General features: G+C 39.1%; 1 protein-coding gene across 5 annotated transcripts in view; it reads right to left on the bottom strand.

Moving 5' to 3' along the window:
- Positions 1-2,718: 2,718 nt before the first annotated feature.
- Positions 2,719-20,082, bottom strand: part of LOC122557236 (putative E3 ubiquitin-protein ligase MID2) — a 401,669-nt gene continuing 384,305 nt past the window's right edge. For all 5 annotated transcript variants that reach the window (XM_087992043.1, XM_043704700.2, XM_043704699.2 and 2 more), the window contains exons 8-10: positions 16,248-16,409; positions 10,995-11,202; positions 2,719-8,311 (exon numbers count right to left, since the gene is read on the bottom strand). In XM_087992043.1, coding sequence (XP_087848169.1) covers positions 7,906-8,311; positions 10,995-11,202; positions 16,248-16,409 — 776 coding nt within the window. In that variant the 3' untranslated portion in view covers positions 2,719-7,905. The remainder of the gene's footprint in view (positions 8,312-10,994; positions 11,203-16,247; positions 16,410-20,082) is intronic.

The following is a 20,082-nucleotide window of genomic DNA, read 5'->3' as shown; positions in this document are numbered from 1 at the left end:
ATTCTTAAAAACAGTGAAGTTATTTATAATCCTTAAAATCCAATACTTTTATGCCTCAAAGACTTATTGTATAACATGGTGATACTTTTGCCACACTATATATGGAACATATATTGTACAAATTTAGTCAACTGCTTTTCCTCACGGCAGGGGAATCTACAACTAGAGGGCATAGGTTAAGCGAGAAATACAAAAGTGTCCAGAGGGGCAATTTTTTTCCATACAGAGGGTGGAGCATCTCTGGAACAGGCTGCTAGAGGTAGTCGTGGGGGTGAGTACAATTTCCAAATTTAAGAACTATTTGGACAGGCAATTGGATAGGATAAATATAGACCAAATGGGCCTAGACTAATTGTGAATACTGAACAGCATGGACAAGTTGGGCTGACAAGCCTGTTTCCATGCTGTAAACCTCTGACTCAATTCCCAATCAATCAGTGAGGGTCTCCACTGTATCTTTGTGTATATACTGTTGTCTCAGAGATGGGCATCAGACTTCTTTAAATATATTCTCCTGAAAGTATTTGGATACATTAATGCAACTGTGCTTTGCTATGCCCCTGAAGCAAACTTTCATCAAATTGGAGTTAGGACAAGGACTGTCTACAAACTATTTCACCATAGTCAGCTAAACGATTAGCTCAATCTTCGCCATCTACAAGACTTGCATTATGAAGACATGTTCACTGAATAACCTGAACTGGAAATCTTTTATATAATTACATGAGTTTCTCCCCACTTTTTCAACCAAATGACATTGAAGTCAATTCTGGCACCCTCATTGTTACAGTGAATCTTTCACTGGCCAATAGCTGAAAGTGGGAATTTCTTGGTTCAATATAATCAATACATCTGCTGAATAATTTACTGACTGAAACAGAAGGATAATTAAAACTTTCTCTTTTAATATCCATTTCACAGAGCAATGATATGACAGGCTACCAGCAAAGCCAAAGAATTTAAGTCAATTTCAAAAATCTTCAGCAAAGGACTGACAGAGTGTTTACAAAGTACAAACGTTCAAGGAAACTAGATAATGATCTAATTGCCAATCTTTGTTTCTGGCAGGTGTTTGTTTAATTTGCTGTCTTCATGCATGCACAAAATGCTGGGAGAAATAGAGGAGTAGGTACTGTTGTTTAAAGATTTGACAATTCCTTTGCATCAATGTCAAAATCATGACTATAAAGCAGTGAAGTCTGGAGGCTGATTGATTATGAGCAATCATTTAGTTTGAAACAGCATAAAATAGTGAAGTTCCAAACAACAATGTGGTAAGTTTGACCCATGTAGATATCTAACTACAAAATAGAACCTGGTGGAAATATCAGGTCGTTGCAAAATGTTGCAATATTCTGTGTGCATATGAAGTCATGAAAGATTATTCCACTCTGAGCCAGTTAACAATTAGACAGTCACTGAAGCTACAGCTGTTACTTTATGATTCTGTATGCTCCGCCCACATTTTTCATGAAACCTTGTAAACTTTCTGAAGTTCAGAACATTTGTTGAAGGAATTAAGCCCACTGAAGAACATAACAATCCAGAGGTTACAATAATCAGAGTCATTTGTGGCAATGTAGATTAAAGTTATCTGTTGAACATGCAGAACTTCCTACCTCCTGAGGGATTTGCTTGGGAGATTGAAAATTCTGACGGGCAATTCCCATGTAACTGGAACTCTCTAGAAATTCTTTAAATGTAGAAGGATATTGAAGGTATATCAACTCTAACTCCGAGGTAACCATTAAACTGACCTCCCTGCCTCACCACTGAAATGCCATTACACATCCATGTCTCTTTTTGATACACTTCCAGACCTGATACCTATATCCTCTTCCTTGGATCCAACACACTACATCAGACCAGACAGGAAACTGACCCAAACCAACACTGAAATGCAATCATGTACAAATACCTGTTCTAGTATGGCATAGTTATGAGATTTCTACATTGATGCACACATACCCAATAAGCAGACCACCTAAGCTTTACTTCAGTACAGTGAAATTGAACACACTGCTCTGTCAGAGCTTTTAAACAACACAGACACAGCACCTGACCCAAGATGTCACCTGACCTCAAACTACATTTCTCACCTCCCCTTACTGGACCCAACATATCCACCCCCAACCCTACTCTTTCCTTCCCTGTTCCCAGTCAGTCCCAAACTCCCTTCAAACTGACACCTGTTCTAACCAGGCAATCAATTCATTCAAATCCCAACTGCTGGACCTAGAAGCCCTCCATCTGATTTCAACATGCTCCAACCCAATTTGACCACAATAATGACCTACCCAAACACATCTACCCTGGAACTCATTATTCCTCACCCACCTGGCACAGTACCCCCTCAGCCATCTGGCACCACTGCTATCTTGCTCACTGGCCACCCTAAACCCTCCACCCACCTTCCTTACCTGACCCTATCACACAAGCTTTAAACGTCTGTGGACATTTGACATTCAGACTATAATGTAAAAGGGGCTGTTGGACTGAGGTTACCTGGATATCATTGTAAAAGGAAGTCTCTGTCCAGGAATCTTCAGCACAGAAATCAGACGGTAGTGGATATTTTGGGTTAGAATCTAATTAGAATTGGCAGTGGCTGAATTTTGCCAGACGCTTGCTGTCAATTTTAGAATGTTTCATGGAAATCATGGGTTTTCCATTCAGGACAGAGTAGCTAGGTTGTTTCCACAAATATTCACTCCCTCCACCACCAATGTTCAGTAGCAGCACTGTATCATTTCAGGAATCGCTGCAGAAATTTAACAAGCCTCCTGCGACAGCACCTTCCAAACCCATAACCACTAACATCTAGGAGGTTAGGGTGGCAAATACATGGGATACCATCACTAGGTTCCACCCTAACTACTCATCTTCCTGACTTGGAAATATATCGCTCTTCCTTCAGAGTAGAACTCTCTCCCTAACAGCATTGTGGGTGTCCCTACACCAAATGGACTGCAATGTTTCAATAAGGCAGCTCACCAACATCTTAAAAAAAAACTAGGGATTAACAATAAATACTGCCCCAGCCAGTGATGCCCACATCCCATGAATAAATAAATAATTTGTGAGAGAAAATAGAATTACTATCACATCTCTTATTGCTACAGATCACATAGCTGCCCCAAAGATGGAAAATCACTATATTGAACATCACTGATGACGATCCATAAAACAGAGTTCTACATTAGTAAAGTTTGACAAAAACAATCATACTGAAGCTCGGAGTACAGTATTAAATTCAGATAATTGAGGAACAAGGAGGCTATTTCTTGTTTAGGCGTGTTGTGGCAGAGTAGCGAAAGTACCACATCACTACTCTGAGTTTAACTTAAGGATCACCACACCTCAGCTAAGGGGAAATGGTGTGAAGGTGAAGCCAGTCACGGTGACCTCAGTTGGTACAGGAATTAAACTCATGCTGCTGACATCACTCTGCATCACAAACCATCTGTCAATGAACTGAGTGAGCAAATTTAGAAAAACTTGCACACTTCAGCCTTGGAGATGGATTGATGCAACAACAGGATAAAGTAAATGAGATGCTAAGTAAATTTTTCATCTGAGCCCCTTTCAAATTCAGATTGTAAGGATAAAGGGACATACTTGCAATTCAGGGAAGTTCGTTACTGATATGAATCATTCCCTCCAGAACCTGAAATAGTCTCCAGTAAGATAATGGTTTCAAAAAAACTCAGCTTGAAGACACTCCCCTATGCGAATCTTTTTGAACTTTGTAAAATGCCACAGCCACATATTAACTTGTAGCTTTGCCATTTTGATAGTTTTTCTTAATTGATTTTTAAAAATTCAGTATTTATGATGCATGAAAATGTTATTCATATGACCAGATGAGATTTTCTGCAGTTTGGTAAATGTCACCTTCTAATTGCCTCCATGAAAAAGACTGCAATCTGTTAATTTATTGCTGAATGCTAATTTGACTCCCCCTCAAACCCTCCTTATTCCCCTATATATTGTTCACTGTCTGTAATGTGAACAACAATGGATTCCCTTCCTTGTTTTCTTTGGATGGTTGATATGGGATGGGGTAAAATGTTAACAAACCATTCAAAAGCCTGAACCTGAAACACGTGGCCCAGGGAAAACATTGCTTGACATCTTTGGCTCTCTGATTTTTGTTTTCAATTGCAAGATGCTTATTTCCAAAAGACTAAGAGGTTTCAATTGCTTGTGGTTTCTGTTATTGATACTTTAAAGCCAATGGATGATTGATATTTATATTGCACTGTAGTAAAATAACAATTTTTGAACATAGTATTAATACATTCTGAATAACAAACCTTTTTTCAAACACATCCTATTGGCATTACAGAGTTAATTAATTCTATAGAGTGTTTAATGGGTCATAGGCATGGGGTTATGAAAGACTCGGGGGAGGGGTGTGTGTGCTGTGTCGGGTGATGTTTTAGCTTGTTATAGGTAGGCCTGTAGTATCATAGCAGTGGATGGAGGAACATAGCTTGGCATGGACAGAATACATTGGTAATTAGGTGGTGTATCAAGAGTCTTAGTCAGGCATGAGGAGTCAAGAGGGTGAGTAGAGGGGCATGGCTGAGCAGAGTGGGGGTGGGGAAGGGAAGAAGAGATATTGGAATGAGGGTGGGTGGAAGGCAGCATCTGGTATAGGGTCAGGGGTAGTGATACATTGCCCTCGTGCTTCTCTTCCTTTCACCCTCCTTATATGCATCCCTGTCCCCACACTGAACAGCTTCTATTTAGCACATTCCTCAATGCATTTGTGTTCTATAAAATAGAATCATGCAGAACTTCTTTATTAGGTGATGTCATCACGTAGTATCAATGTTCAACTCAAACAAAGTGGCAATGGTGTTTCTAATTCTACTTGTGCATGATTTGAAGAATTCATCAACATTCTCATTTAACAAACCCATTAAACTTAAAAGCCACAACATTGAAGAATAGCATTAATTTCCTAGACACGCCGTAAGTCTATTGCCTTTTTCATTTTTAAGTTTTCTTTTCAAAAAGTTATATTGTGAGGCAATTATTAATTTACTCACTGCATCTCAGATCTCAATTCCAAATTTAAACAAACAATGGCACACACTGTTTTCCCCAAAACGTAGCTCCTGAACATATGCGACCTTCAGTTCGAGATCCAACTTTCATTGCAAGGCATTCATTACCTTAGTGATTTTGAGTATTTCTAGTGCCTAGATAGAGATGCTTACAGGTTAAAATTTTTCCTCTCCTTTGTAGCTTCCTTCTTTTCATCATCACACACCTTTGCTGCCTCCTTATTTCTTTCACCATCTCACATCTTCCTAAGTCAGGCCATTTGTAGCTGCCCCTTTCTCACTTTCTTTTGTAACCTCCACATCCCCCGGCATTCACAGCTTAATTTTCTTGACCCCATTTCCTTTCATCTTTTGATTCACCCTATATTCCTTGCAGAATCCTTCCCTTTCTCCCCGCCCAATATCTTGTAGCAACATGTGGGTATGACTGACCAGTTGTTTCTCTAATCTGGTCCTTTCTCAAATATGTCACCTTGCTCGGATTGGTCACCACATGGGAGAAGGGGAAGGACTGTCCAAGCCCCTGGAGGGACCTAGTATTTAGTACCTTTCCACCCCATTGTCAGTGCTCTGATAAGATAGGGAGCATAATGAGGGCAAGACCCATGACTCTTTACAAGTCTGGTGCAAATCTGAAAACTGCTGATGTTTAGGCTATGTTCATTTGTACAGAGGAGCCAGCCAAGTCAGGAATATAGGGTGCAGCTTTGTGACCTGAACTAGCCCAAACCTTTTAAAAGGCACTCTCAAACGGTGGGAATGGGGGCTGGAAATCTCAATCAGGACTCACCCATTGTTATTAAAGAGTTCCCCTTGTTGTCCTCAATCCATGAAAGTCCAGGCCACGTTCACTATTTTTCCAAGGAAGATTACATTCCTATCAGTGTGGGATGAATCTAAATATAAATTCCTGCCATTTAAGCCTTTAACTTAAGAAATGAACGTCAATCTTTGTTTTACAAATTCTTTCTTGATTTTTAAGAGTCAGATTGTATTGTCAGTATAATGACAGCGGTTCTGTAACTGAGCCATTTTGCACCCTACTTTGCAATGGGACCCTTTTTTAAAATTATAAAAACCTGAACAAATCATTTCCGTGCATTAAATTGCCATTTTCTATCTTTACATCTCCAGCGTGTTACATGTATAGGAGCTTTTGTGTCTCTACATTTGTGTACTTGCTTTAAGTATATAATGTCATGTTAAGTCTAGAGCTGACATCACATTTATTAACATAAATTATATTTTAATCATAGTATCACCATAGTGCAGAAAGAGCCGATCGAGCCTGCAACAACTCCCCGAAGACCAGCTCACCACACACACTGTCCTTCTCTTTGCCCGTAACCTCACATTTACAATGGCTAATCTACCTAGTCTGCACATCCCTGGGCAAGATAAACAATTTTAGCACAGCCAATCCACCTAACCTGCACATGAGTGGAAACTAGAGCCCTCTGGCTGAAATCCACACACATATGGAGAGAATGTGCAAACTTCACACAAATGCTTGCCCAAGACTGGAATTGAACCCAGGTCCTGGGTGTTGAGACAGCAGTGCTAACCATTGAGCCATTGTACTGTCGCTGTTAATACAGTTTCATTTCTTGCATATTTGGCTGGGCACTGATCTCTGATTGAGTGCGGAATGCTTATGAATTTATGATAAAATGCCTGCTGGTTTAATGGTGTTGTACATGCTTTTGTTTCCCCCAACAATTCAATTTAGAGGTTGTGTCTTGTTTTTCCCCATTAGTTTTGAATCTAAAGGACATGTGTTCCTGGGGCCCTGATGATATAAAGGTGAATGAATGTTTCCTTGTGACATGAATGTGGATGAAGGAGGAGGGAGCAAATTTACCAAATGGGAAAGCTGCCCGTGTTGCCTGAAGGGCTGGACGACAGACTTCGTTTGATTTTTATTCTCACGACTGTCTCAATTTTAGACTCCACCCTTTAATATATTCCATTCCATTTGGAACTAGTATCATTTCTACATTGCAGTGAAATTTCTTCCATTTTCAAAAATAGTAGCAGCTAAGAAAATAGGTGAATCTTTTCAAATGGGTGAAGAACCACCAAACACTTTGTCATTAAATATTTATACCATTTTTAACATTACACACACTAGTTAAAGTTCCATATATCAACATAATTGTTTTAATACAGAGCCTTGAATGGAATTCCTTTCATTCACAAACAATAACAACAAGATGACAATATAATGAATCCATGAAATACATCAGGACAAATTTCTTGATAGAATTAGGTTCTTCTTTTGAGGCACTGTCTAAACATGCTTGCTGTTTCTGTTCTCTGCACACCATTTTAGTCATTTAACAGCAGCTGGGGATTCTCTCTTTATGGTGACTGTTCTACTGCGACATGCAGGGTGGAGTTATTCTCCTTTCATTGTGAGAAGCTCTCCCTCTGTGTTGCAGATTATAGTCTCAGCAAACAAGAATAACAACTTTCTTCAGATGCTAGATTTAGGTGTGTCTAATGTACAATACATGAGCTTCTAGAAACTGAAGCTGAACCTTCAGATCTATTTAAATTATCTTCTTCCAGCCTTGACATATTAAAAACAACTTTCCATAATCTAAAAGCATGTCTTGAAAGTGCATTTTCTGGAATACAATCTCTCTCTAATGATAAATTGTGAACATAATTATCATAAATAATTTATAAATTCAATATAATAGTAGTCATTCTGAGTAAGGCAGCTCTTGTGCTACCTTGAGAGGGCACAATGCATAGTCTAGCCCTACCTGGAATAATGCTTTTTTTGGGGAATAGTGGATGGGTCAGTTACATTTCAGTCTGGCCTTTATTGACTGACTTTTGTCCCTGACGTATAAGGAGATTCCTGGGGTCTACAAATGCATTCCTGCTGCTGCTCCAAGCAGTCTAATGGGTCCGGGACAGGGAGCCCTGACAGGATCATTAATGATTTGTTCCAGATTGTGAATGTGGGGCACACAGGTAGAGCAAAAGAAATGTCAAACGTGTGCAGATGGTGCACGTTCATGGCATCGTAGAATGATAACGTGTTACCATCGTAGTCGAGAAGAACACCAAGCCTTCGTAGCTGATGGCTAGCAGCCACTGACATCTCTTTGCCACTGTGTCTGACAGCAAATGTGTTATTGCAGCGACAGAATACCCAGGACGATGAATTCTTTCCATTCCACTCATTCTTTGGGGCTGATTTATATGAAATGCCAATGGAATACCTGAAGAATAGAAATAAAATGATAATTTGTATTGCATTCCCAATTATTCAATTGAAAGAGTTTTAATCTTGAAATTGTGAAAGAATTGATTAGAAACTTTAAAGAGGCAATCTTATATTGTAAGATAAAATTAAATTACTTAAAATTAATTACACTATCTTAACAACAGCTTGTTGCTATATGAACTTTCTTTCACTTATATAAATTAAGCTTAATAGAATTGAAATTTTCTTTCAAGCTAAAACAAACAGTCAGTCATACAGCATGGAAAGAGACTCTTCTGTCCAACTCATCCATGCTGACTAGAAGTCCCAATGTGACTTAGTCCCATTTGTCAATATTTGGCCTGTATCCCTCTAAAGACTTCCTACTCATGTACTCATCCAGATGCCTTTTAACTGTTGTGACTGCACTATCCTCCACCACTTCCTCTGGCAGCTTATCCATACATGTATCACCTTCTGTGTGAAAGTTACCCCTCAGGTCCTTTTTAAATACCTTTTCTGTTTCAACCTAAACCTATGCCCTCTAGTTTTGGATTCTTGCACCCTAGGAAAAAGACTTTGGCTATCCATTATCGAAATTTTACAAAAGGTGATTCAACTACAAAATGCTCTTGGTAAAGATATTGATACTGTTATGGCTATCAGAGTTAGGTAGCAGGAACTGGAAAATTTCCAGCTTGGCCCACCCACTACCTCAGGCAAAAGTGCTTAGAGATACAAGATTTCTTTTTAGGTATATGGTGAAGCTTGTGGTGAGTGTTTTTAAAGAAAACTCATTCATGGGATGTGGCTATCATTAGCAAAACTAGCATTTGTTGATTATTCCTAATTACCCTTAATCAGATTGGTTTGCTAGGTCATATCAAGTGCCAATAACAGTCAATCACATTAGTATCCATCAATCCAAGTAAGGAAGACAGATTTTCTTCCCTGATGGACATTAGGTTTTTATGACCACCTATGACAGTTCTTTGATCACTATGAATGAGATTCGCTTTCAATTTCAGATTTTCAGTCATTTGAATATAAGGTGTGTTGTTGTGGGATTTGTTGAAACTTTATTGCTGGAACAGCACAGCAGGTCAGGCAGCATCCAGGGAACAGGAGATTCGACGTTTCGGGCACAGGCCCTTCTTCAGCTGCCTGACCTGCTGTGCTGTTCCAGCAATAAAGTTTCAACTTTGATCTCCAGCATCTGCAGACCTCACTTTCTCCTGTTGTGGGATTTGAACCTATGACCAAAAGCATTAACTTGAGCTCTGGATTATTGTCCAGTAACATTCAGACTTTGCCATTGTCTTCTCCTGGAACAGGAGTCAGACCTGCCACCACTAGAAAGAGTTTGGAATCATCAACAAAGGAAGCAGAGTGTGGGGATGGGCTATTTAAAAGAACCAGTTGTATATAATGAAAGCAATAGAACAGAAAAGGGCATTGCGACCCTTATTATCAACAACCTTTCACCTTGCACCATCCTCATACTTGCTCCATGCTAGCCCATACCCCATGGCTCCTCATAATCCTTATGTCCACCTTTTGCTAATCCACCTACATCCAAAGCCTGTCATAACCATCATGTCCACTCACCCAGCATTAAATCTGTACAGAACCAACCAACCAACCCAAAAGCAGCCATGTCATTCATACAAATGCTTTTAGAGAATTTGTTGATGCACAATTTTCTTTAATAACTTGCTGTTACCACTGCCCTGTGAAATTTAAGGTTGAAAAACTGAATGACAAGCTCACCTTATCATCAACTAGCATGGTATTAATTTCATGCCTCAGTTTAAACCAAACATAATGTGGGGTATTTGGTGAGGGATGGTGAGTTTGGATTGGAAAACAGCTCTCTTAGACTTGAGCCCAAATCACACCCCCTCACCCACTTTTAACCTAATGCAGCCTTCCCTATTTAGGTTAAGTTCCAATAAATTTAGGAACAGGTTCTTCCCTGCTGTTATCAGACTTATGAACAGAACAGACCTCTCATATTAGAATTCATTGTTCACTACATCTTCTCTGTAGCTGTAACACTATATCTTGCATTCTATTTTATTACCCTGATGTACTTATGTAAGGTATGATTTGCCTGTTTAACACACTAAACAATACTTTTCACTGTATCTCAGTACATATGATAATATCAAATCAAATATCCTTCATAATTCTATTATGAATGGTAAATGGTCAATTCCTTCATCAAAGCATAATTGTTTTATTCTGTTAAAGTATTTCTTAAGATTGTCAGATCGAGAAAATGAATCAAAGGAAGATCCCTTAATGGATCAGTGCACTGCATAACAGTGCTATCCAGAGCTAACTAAGCCTATTCAGTTTGCAGGGACACTGGAAATGGCCATGTTGGCCAAGCTTCATTGTTCATAGAAAAGCTCTTGAAAGTTTGCAGATGTGTATCAGGTCACGCTTGGGTGCTTTGCAAGATGTTGATAGTCATTGTTCAGGTTAATGTGAAGAACTGCTATCAGGTTAAGGTCATGGAGAAGTGCTTAAGCCACTATAATAGAAATTGTTTCCTTTTAAAAAAAATGAGGGTAAGAGTTGGGAGCTGTGTTTATCAAAAACTCCAAGTTAGTATTCTTTAAAATTCTAATTCTGGTTTATAAAAAATAGATGCAGCTAATGACATTTGCTGTTAATTGTTTAAAAATCTGTACCATGTGCATCCACCAAGTAGAACCTCCCAGTAATGGCAGCCACTGTCAATGTATACATTCCCCAGTGCCCCATAGCTCCCTTGGCTGCTAAAGCGCTCGGGTGTGTGGCTCTTCTTCATAGAATTCTCATCCCGTTCCATAGCCAGGCCATCGTTGGAAAGCTTCAATTTCTTGTGAGCTGTTTTGGGATCTAGTTTGAATGGTTGGCCTGGAAAATACAGAGAACAAAGTGTAAATTTAAACAAAGTCTCCTTGAACATTATGTTTCTTCTCAGCTAACATTACCTTGATTTTGACAGATATTTACAATTCATTTATAATCTATTGAGATGATTTAAAGATCAGCTCTAATCATAGTTATCACTTAAGCAACTATGAACTAAGTAGTAGCATGACATTTCAACCTAACCTTCAATTACAATAGCAACTAGCTTGTCAAATATTTATGGTTAACTAAGACCAAAGAAAGGGATTGATTTCCTCATGTCATTCATTTTCTAATTACTTTTCATCCATAATTCATCAGGCATGGTGGCACAGTGGTTAGCACTGCTGCTTCACAGCACCAGGAACCCAGGTTCAATTCCACCTCGGGTGACTGTGTGGAATTTGCACATTCTCCCCATGTCTGCGTGGGATTCCTCTGGGTGCTCCGGTTTCCTCCCACAATCCAAGGATATGCAGGTTAGGTGAATTGGCCATGCTATATTGCCCATAGTGATAGGTGCATTGGTCAGTGGGAAATGGGTCTGGATGGGTTCAGAGTGCCGGTGTGGACTTGATGGGCCGAAGGGCCTGTTTCCATACTGTAGGGAATCTAATCTAATTTTAAAAATCCTATTCCTTAAGAACACTGGGAACAGCAATAAATCATTTGCGCTACTCCAGGAGGTCTTGCTGATCTGCCTCTGACATAAATCAACTCTTATTAGTTACATATCCTTTGATATGTTAAATTAACAAAAATGTATTTGTCAGTGTCAATATTAACAACTGATTTAATAATTGTTTGGGAAGTTTATGGCGATATGGGGTCTTGGTCACTAACTGAAAAACCAGGGAGACTAGTGTTGCTACTTTCTCAGAAGGCTCTTTAAACTACAAGACAAACAGGCATTCTACAAGATCCAAACTACAGGAATGGGGAAATTTTCGCTGTCAGAGCTGTCGGCCAATTGGAGGTCAGCATGTTGTTCTCAGCAGTGGGGAAGCAGGGTCCATGGCAGAAAGTAGATCCAGTAGAGGCCGGGATCATGGAGTGATCCATACCAGAGGTAAGTGACGGTCAGGAGGAGGTGTTGAATGGGTGGGGGGTGGTGTGGAATATAGGTGTCCAGAAAGGGAGTCAGTGAGTTCTCCTATAACCTTCCTGCCCTGTTAAATTCTGGGTCCCTTCATCAGACCCTGAGAGCCTTTGAACAGGGACACATTCTGGGAAATCACAGAATCACATTTTTTGATGTTTGCTTTCTGTGTGGTGAAAAACACATCTGTCACTGGTTTAGTGCCAACGGTGGAATGAGGAGGCCACAGAAAATTAAGTATATAGTACATAAATCATGAGTGAGAACGGAGAAATTACAGAAAATTGAATTTGTGCCTGTAATTCATTTTCCTCCACACCTCTGATACTCCATGCACTTTTGTAAAGATGATTTATTTCGGCAAAACACCCTTGCCTGTCCTTCTGCTCTGCTGAATTACTCATGTGTGACCTGACACCATGAGACCACACAGGTCTGCAGTCAATGTTGAGAACTCCCAGTGCAACTCCTTCCTGACTGTATACCATGGTTTTGCAACCTCTAGGTTTGTCCTGCTGCAGGATGGCTGGTCATGTGCAAACATGTAGTGGTCAGCTAATTAGATGTTCAGGGGTTAGGCATCCAGACAAACATGCAGCAGGGGCAGGCAGGAAGTCTATAATTCCACACTAACCCCAGTGAGTCCAAAATCTAAATGGCATATTTAAAGGACACCAATTTTGAAACAGAACTTCTAATAGAATTAAGTAGAAAAAAAAATTGTATCTACATAGTCTCCACTGCCTGCTTACCTAGTTATCATTGAAATAACTATAACAAAATTATAATAAATGAATACCTCCTTTTCATCAGTGAAATGATTGTATCCTTCATCACGAAGGTTGCTGCTACTGCTTCTCTGCCAGTTTTTTTTTTGCCTGTAGACCTGGCAAATTTGTTCCTGTTCAGTTCCTTTTCACAGCCATGAATTAGTTATGGTCACCATGCCATACTTGCTAAATTGCATTTGTATCTGTCATTCATTTCATTTGCTCCTACTATGTCATGCTGTTGTAAAGATGATTTACTCAGGACAAACACCCGACTGTCCTTTAGTTCTGTTGATTTGGTTTTATATTTCTTCGTGCCCTTGTGATGTAAATACTTTACCTTATTAATTTTGTGTGTGCGTGAGCGCTGTAAGTAAATTGCTGTTTGTTATCCTCCTCTTGCTGTTTCCTCCTTCAGCTATAATTTATAACTATGAAATTGGTTTCTTTTTGAACGGGGAGGTGGGGGGGGGGGGGGGAGAAGGTGGTGGTAAGACCAAAAGAAGGTATTACAAATTCTTTTTATCTAACTCACCATTATTACAAGTAATTTACTGAGTACAAACTAAATAGTTCTTGAAACTGGATGTAATTTGATTAAATCAAATTATTTCCAAGATAAACTGTGATGGATTTAGTTTTCTTATTAAATTTAATGGTCAAGTATTTCACAACGAGCTTTCCTTATAATGCCAAGTCTAATACAATTTTTTAAAAAGGAGCAATGTTCTGTTGTACTTAACTGACCTGAGTATCATAGTAGTTAACCCCAAAATCAAAGAACTATTACAGTGCAAAAAGAGCCCACTGCGTTTGTGCTGGTTCTCTGAAAAAAATTTTCATCCAGTGCAAGGCCATTCTCTCTTCTTGTCCCACAGCCCTGAAATGTTTCCACATAAGTCTAATTTCCTTTTTAATTGTAATATTTAACTGGCCTTCACCACACTCTACCCAGCAAGGTCTCAAATATTGCAAAGAGATGCATGGCCAATTCATCTATTTAATCTTGTTGAGTGACAAGTTTCGACCAGGGCATCCTGGGAACACCCCCAATCCCTTGTCCCATCTTCAAGTGCTGCCAAGGGATCTTTCACAATTATCAGAGAGAACAGTGACTTTATTTAATCATTTGAAAATGGCACTTCCACCAGTACAACACTTCTTCAGTATTGCAGAATACCTCCAGAACCATGTGTCAACCTGGCATGAGTACCTTCCAGTTCAAGCAACCTACTTTTCTTTGTTACCCCAAGCATCAAGTGTCATCGCGTAATTTGAATACAAAGAACACTACAGCTGAAACAGTTTTACATTTACACCAGTGAATACCTTTCAAAAGTACTACATTGGCTATGAAGCAATTTGTGATTTTCTCTGCTCATGACACCAAAAGAAATGCATGTTGTTTGAGATTCGTTGAAAGCTGGACTCTAGCTTGATTCTCACTGTCTCCCATGTAGTGGACATGGATTCAAATTACACCACCCTGACTAAAATCATTTCATTCAGCATTGACCAGGGACTGAACCCTGGCACCTTCCTGAACTCTGAACCATTGATCTTCTTGATGGATTTACTGAATGTTTATATAGGCAGTTAAACTTCTTTGAACACCCAAATGGTTATTAACACTTTCCAATGTAATATTTAGTTACACACAGATCAAAGTATCCAAGATTTGATCCTTATTTTGAGCTGTAATATTTAGTTTCAGCTGCAGCAAAACATTGACCTCCATAGCCTTTGCTAAGGATGAATAAGCCCAGATTCCCATTTCTACTAAGTGCCAGTCTTAGGAATGTATGATATTTAGTAATCAGGTAAGTACAGAATTGGTTTGGATTGTAACATCTCAAGATCAAACTAGAAGAAAATGAAAACTCTCAGCAAATGTTTCCCATCAGGACCTTATTAATAAGCATTTTAAGAGCAGTAAAGAGTTATGATGGACTATTTCCATTAAAAAGTCCCCTTCTCACAGTGAATTTAATGACTATATCAAGCATTTGACTATTGGCAAATACTCACAAATGAAGAATACTGAGTTACCATCTGGATTGCTAACACCAGAAATTGAGTTAACTTCTTCAAAAAAAGAGAGGAACAAACAATTTCCACTCCTTTTTCTACTTTTTTAAAAAAAAATTTTGCTTTAAGCAACAAGAAAGACTAATTATTACTTACAAACATAGTTCAAAATATTTCAATGTAATCATTTTATCTCGGGGCATAAATTCATTTCCCTCGCACTGTTGTATTTCACCCATTTTTGCCTTATGGACAAAAGGTCTTCTTCTGAGCTGTACTTATTTTTATATACACTTAAATTTGACCCAAATCGTAAACACTAATACAACTGTTCTTGAGTAAAATAATCAATAGCTTGATTATTATTATTAAATTCACTGTGAGAAGGGAGCTTATTAATGGAATTAGACAAACATAACTGTTTACTTCTTTTTGAATGCTTGTTAATAAGGTCTGGATGGGAAATGTTTGCTGAGAGTTTATTTTCTTCTAGTTGCACACGGGTTAGTCCCTTTGTGTGCAACTGTAATGCAATAAATCTGTTAATTGTATTTAAACAGTACACAAAGGATGTAACACAAACATGGTAACCATTGCACTGCAAGAGCAAATTAAATCTATTTTTATTATTTTTATATTCCACAACACATTCCAATAAGAGTAGACATGGAATGGAATGATAACAAGCAAGCTTTGCAAAGCAGCTTTTGCAAGGCACTGGAGGATAATTCCAGTCCTAATCCTCAATCAGCTACATATATATTTTCTGGCAAAAAATACTAAATAGACAATTGGGGAGAAAGCAAATATATTTTTATCCTCTAACCATCGGTTTCTTAGTGCTAAATTAACTATGTCTCCTGCACATCTGGCTGAGATTAGTACACTGGTATTGAAGTTAAGTGTTTCAGTTTTGTGCTGTCTTTATCTTTTTTTTGAAAGTACAATTATTGCTTATATTAACCAAAAGAGTGACATCAATCCAAGATGTCCTACAACTAAACAACTGAATGAAATCAGATTTAGACTTACTAATTCATTGATTACCATCATGAAGTTTGTTAATTGTCAGTAAATGATTTCCATCTTGTTCATTAACACTGCAATCTAGAGTAAACAATGTGAGAAAGCAATCAAAAAGGACAACTTACTATTAGTTTTCAATCTGGTCGGTTCACTTATGCGACTGCCTGCCTGGTTGATTGCCTTCACAATAAAGATATACCTTGTCCCAGCCTGAAGTCCATGCACAGTGTAATGGTTTTGCTTAATGTTGGGGACAATCATCCAACTGTCAATGGAATTGTACAAACCTGAAATGAGAAGAGTTATGGCTAAATATAGGGAGCTGCACAAAACAAATTATTGGGTGATGGAGTGGTTTTCAAAAACTAAAAAGAGAGACTTGCATAAAAGTTTGAATTTACCTGTTGCCTGTAAACTATCACTGTGGCCAAAGAAAACATGCAATCATTAATGCAATGACATGAGCTTTTGGAATCACATTCAATGGCCCTCGTGATGGAATGATGGAAGATTTGACCAAAAATTTGATTGTTACTAAGTTCAGAATAGAAACCTGGCTGATCCAAGTTCCTCCCCAAATTCTGATTGCCATTTTTGCCTTTCTACTCAACTTCTGACTTCCCATTGGAAATTTGTGATCAAGATTATTATGTCAGCTAATACCTCATATCGTGTTGCTCATAAAAGGTTGGAACACTTATGACATACTGTTTTTAAGGAGGACACAAGTGTTATGTCATGTAATGAACAACTAATTATTCAGCAGATAATTGAAGCAGTGTCCTTACTAAGGCACCAACTTGGGCTGTTGCTAAACAAATATCGGTTGAATGAATTTGGAATTTAATTTGTATTCAGGCTGCAGATCAGAAGAATGTACTTGTTAGTTTAACTAAAATAGTAAAGCTAATTCTAACTTTAGATATTCTTGTCTGGATTTTATCCTCAAGGTGGGTGGTGAAAGTCAGGAAAATTCCTGGCACAGCCCACCCTGCTTGGGACGAAGTGCAGGATCTTTGGAGTGTATGGGTGAGGGCTGCAATCAGGCCAATCCAAGAAAGAAATCAAAAGGCAGCCAGCGGGACTGTCAGGTTCAAATAAAAGCTGTTTAAAGAGGCCCTCTTCATGCTGTGTCTTAGCTATCATAAGAAATGTACAACTCTTCACTCCTTCACCCTCTATTATTCCTAGCACTGTATGGAACGGCCATAGTAAGTGCTATGGAACTTAATGCCTATTCACCCACAATAACAAGTGTCAACACCTGACTTGATCACTTTTGGTAGCTCAGAAAAATGAATACCCAACCAACATGTGACATTGCACGCCATATTTGCCATTTCACACCAAGGTTGACTTTGCATGTAGATTGCAAGTGTGAAGAGCATAGGCATAAGGTGGCAGATTAGAAGACTGAGTTTAGTTTTAGGGCAGTTACTTAGTTCTCAAGAACATTTAGACACTCCTTAAACCACATCGCTCAACACATTCACACCCTAAACCTTGACACACACAGATCACCCTTGTCATGTCATGCCAAATCTCTGAATCCAAGGATTTCTTCATGCTCCCTAATATCATCCATGCCCTCCAATGCCACCTTTATGCTTCTTGTATATCTTTCATTGTCACTCAGATTCCATGCATTATCAATGGAAGATATTCTTCAGGCTGCATCAGCTGTCACTGCAATTCACTGGGCCAGGTGGAAGCACTGTGACGTCACTGCCAGTAATGTTGCAAATAAATTTCTGCATCAAAGATTAGAATTACCCAAACACTGAACAATTAAACAACTGCAGAGCCAACAAATGTATTATTTTTGAAATGCTTTGTGATTTGCTGAGTATTAATTATAGGTAAATGGTTAACAATCTTACTCATCCAGTTTAATATTGTGGTTCAAGATTGCAGTCTTAACACAAGGGGTGTGGCAGAGCAGTAAGTCCAGTGTCAAAGAAGGGTTTGAAGTCAGATTCACAGCGAGTGGCAAGAAATGTACTGGAGTGGGGCAGCGAGGTCAACAGGGTGACACAAATTCACAGAATGGTGAGCTGAGCAGCACAATGGACCAAGCACTAGAACATTAAGCCCAAGTGAAACAATGAATGGGCGTGTGAGCATAATGACATCAGCAACACCATGCACATGCATATTGGCAAATAGGTGCTGACTTCCTGTTCCAGGTGCACATCAGTGATGTCAGTGCCATCAACATCCTGTACTTCCTGCAGTGGTAGGAGCTCCAGTTTAAAGAACATCAGCCTGTGCCATTAACATTACAGGTCAGGCAGCATCCAAGGAGCAGGAGAATCGATGTTTCGGGCATGAGCCCTTCTTCAGGAATGAGGAAAGTGTGCCAAGCAGGCTAAGATAAAAGGTAGGGAGGAGGGACTTGGGAGAGGGGCGTTGGAAATGAAGCTGAGGAGAGAATTGAATTAGGAGCATGGGGGTGAAGATAAATTGAAGTCAAGGCACAGAGAGAATAGGAGAGAATCATTTTGTGTATAATGAATGTTGTTGAGGGTAGTTTTTCATCTTGTCGTCACTGGAAGTTATCCCACACTTCCCAAAAAAAACCGTTGCCAACAGGTAAAGTGTTGCACAAGACACTCCAGATCTTTGTCCATTTACTGGGGGATAACGTTCAGAAAACAAAGTTGGAAACTTGTTTTTCCAGGTTTCTCTTCCCCTCTTTCAGTATCCATAGAGCACCTTGGCAGAAGTAAAACTGCGTTTTCACGAAGAGCAGGTATGGGCTCATATACTAAGACAAAGAAAATTAGTAATGTTATTCTTGACTTCCATCACTCTTGTTTATCGCACAGTTATGTTTCCTCAATGTCCTGCATAGCCAATTTTGTATTAATATTCTAATAAATCTGTGTTGGACCCCCAGTGACGGGAAACAGAGGGGAAATTTATAGCCATTAACTTTAAAAATCATGGGAACATGGCATTGAGATATTTTCCAGTTTTCTAATTACTAATCTCTACCACTAGTCAGAAAGTCCTAGTCCATCCCACAGCTGCAAATCTCTGACGCACTTTGGATCCATGGTGTTCCTTTCCAAAACTGGAGCAGGACAAGAACATGTGACTTTGATATGCAGTTTACAAAGACGACAAAACTCAGTGGGTCAAGTAATTGGAGCCTGTCAGAACATTCAACTCCCTGTGGTTGTTCCTGTAAACCAGATTTTCTTGCACTTTTAATGACATGTTACATTAATTTAAAAATCAATGTTATTCCTGAAAGTAAACCATTTTAGCAGGATATGGAAACAGAACTGGAGTGATTTTCATTGATTACACGAATGAGTGGATATGAAATAGTGAGGCATGGATTAGGTGCAATGTAAAGACATTTGACAGCTGTCAGGAAGCAGGTAAAGTTTCATGTGATGTCTTGTTGGTAACCGACCACAGTTACATATACATGGAATAAACGTCTCTCTGATTCATGAAGGCACATGTGGGCAGATGAAGGAGCTAGCAGATGAACCTGAGTGCAGTCAGCTGTACTTAGACTGGTGGGATTTCTGTAAGCTATGTGAACCACAGAGTTTGCCTGCTCGTGGGTAAAGTAAGAAAAGCATATGATGTAGCAAACAGTGTCAGTCTCCTGTTTAGTGCAAGCATGACTGCGAGACAGACTGATGTTACTGACCTCCCCTGAGGTTGCCAGCAAGGAGATAGAGGCAAAAGCTGCAGTGATTTCGATTGCACAAGACAATGCTGTGCCAGCTGAGAAAGGTTTTGCTTTTAGTGCTGTCGCAGAATGTCAGTGTTGCTGCCAAAATAGCATTTATTGCCCATTGCTATACCTTTCTTTTTCTACAATCATATATTGTAGCTCCTCAGTTCTGAATGCAATTAAAAGTCAAGCATGTTGTTGTAAGTCTGGTGTCACAGACAGGGTAAGGTCAAAGTATTTTCCACTCAAAGTATGTCAGTGAA

This window comes from Chiloscyllium plagiosum, unplaced genomic scaffold (assembly GCF_037043375.1).
Source record: "Chiloscyllium plagiosum isolate Xiang-an unplaced genomic scaffold, Cpla_swu_hap1 HiC_scaffold_11, whole genome shotgun sequence".
Lineage (NCBI taxonomy): Eukaryota > Metazoa > Chordata > Chondrichthyes > Orectolobiformes > Hemiscylliidae > Chiloscyllium > Chiloscyllium plagiosum.
The sequence above is the reverse complement of the archived record's forward strand: the minus strand, read 5'-3'. Positions and strand labels throughout refer to the sequence as shown.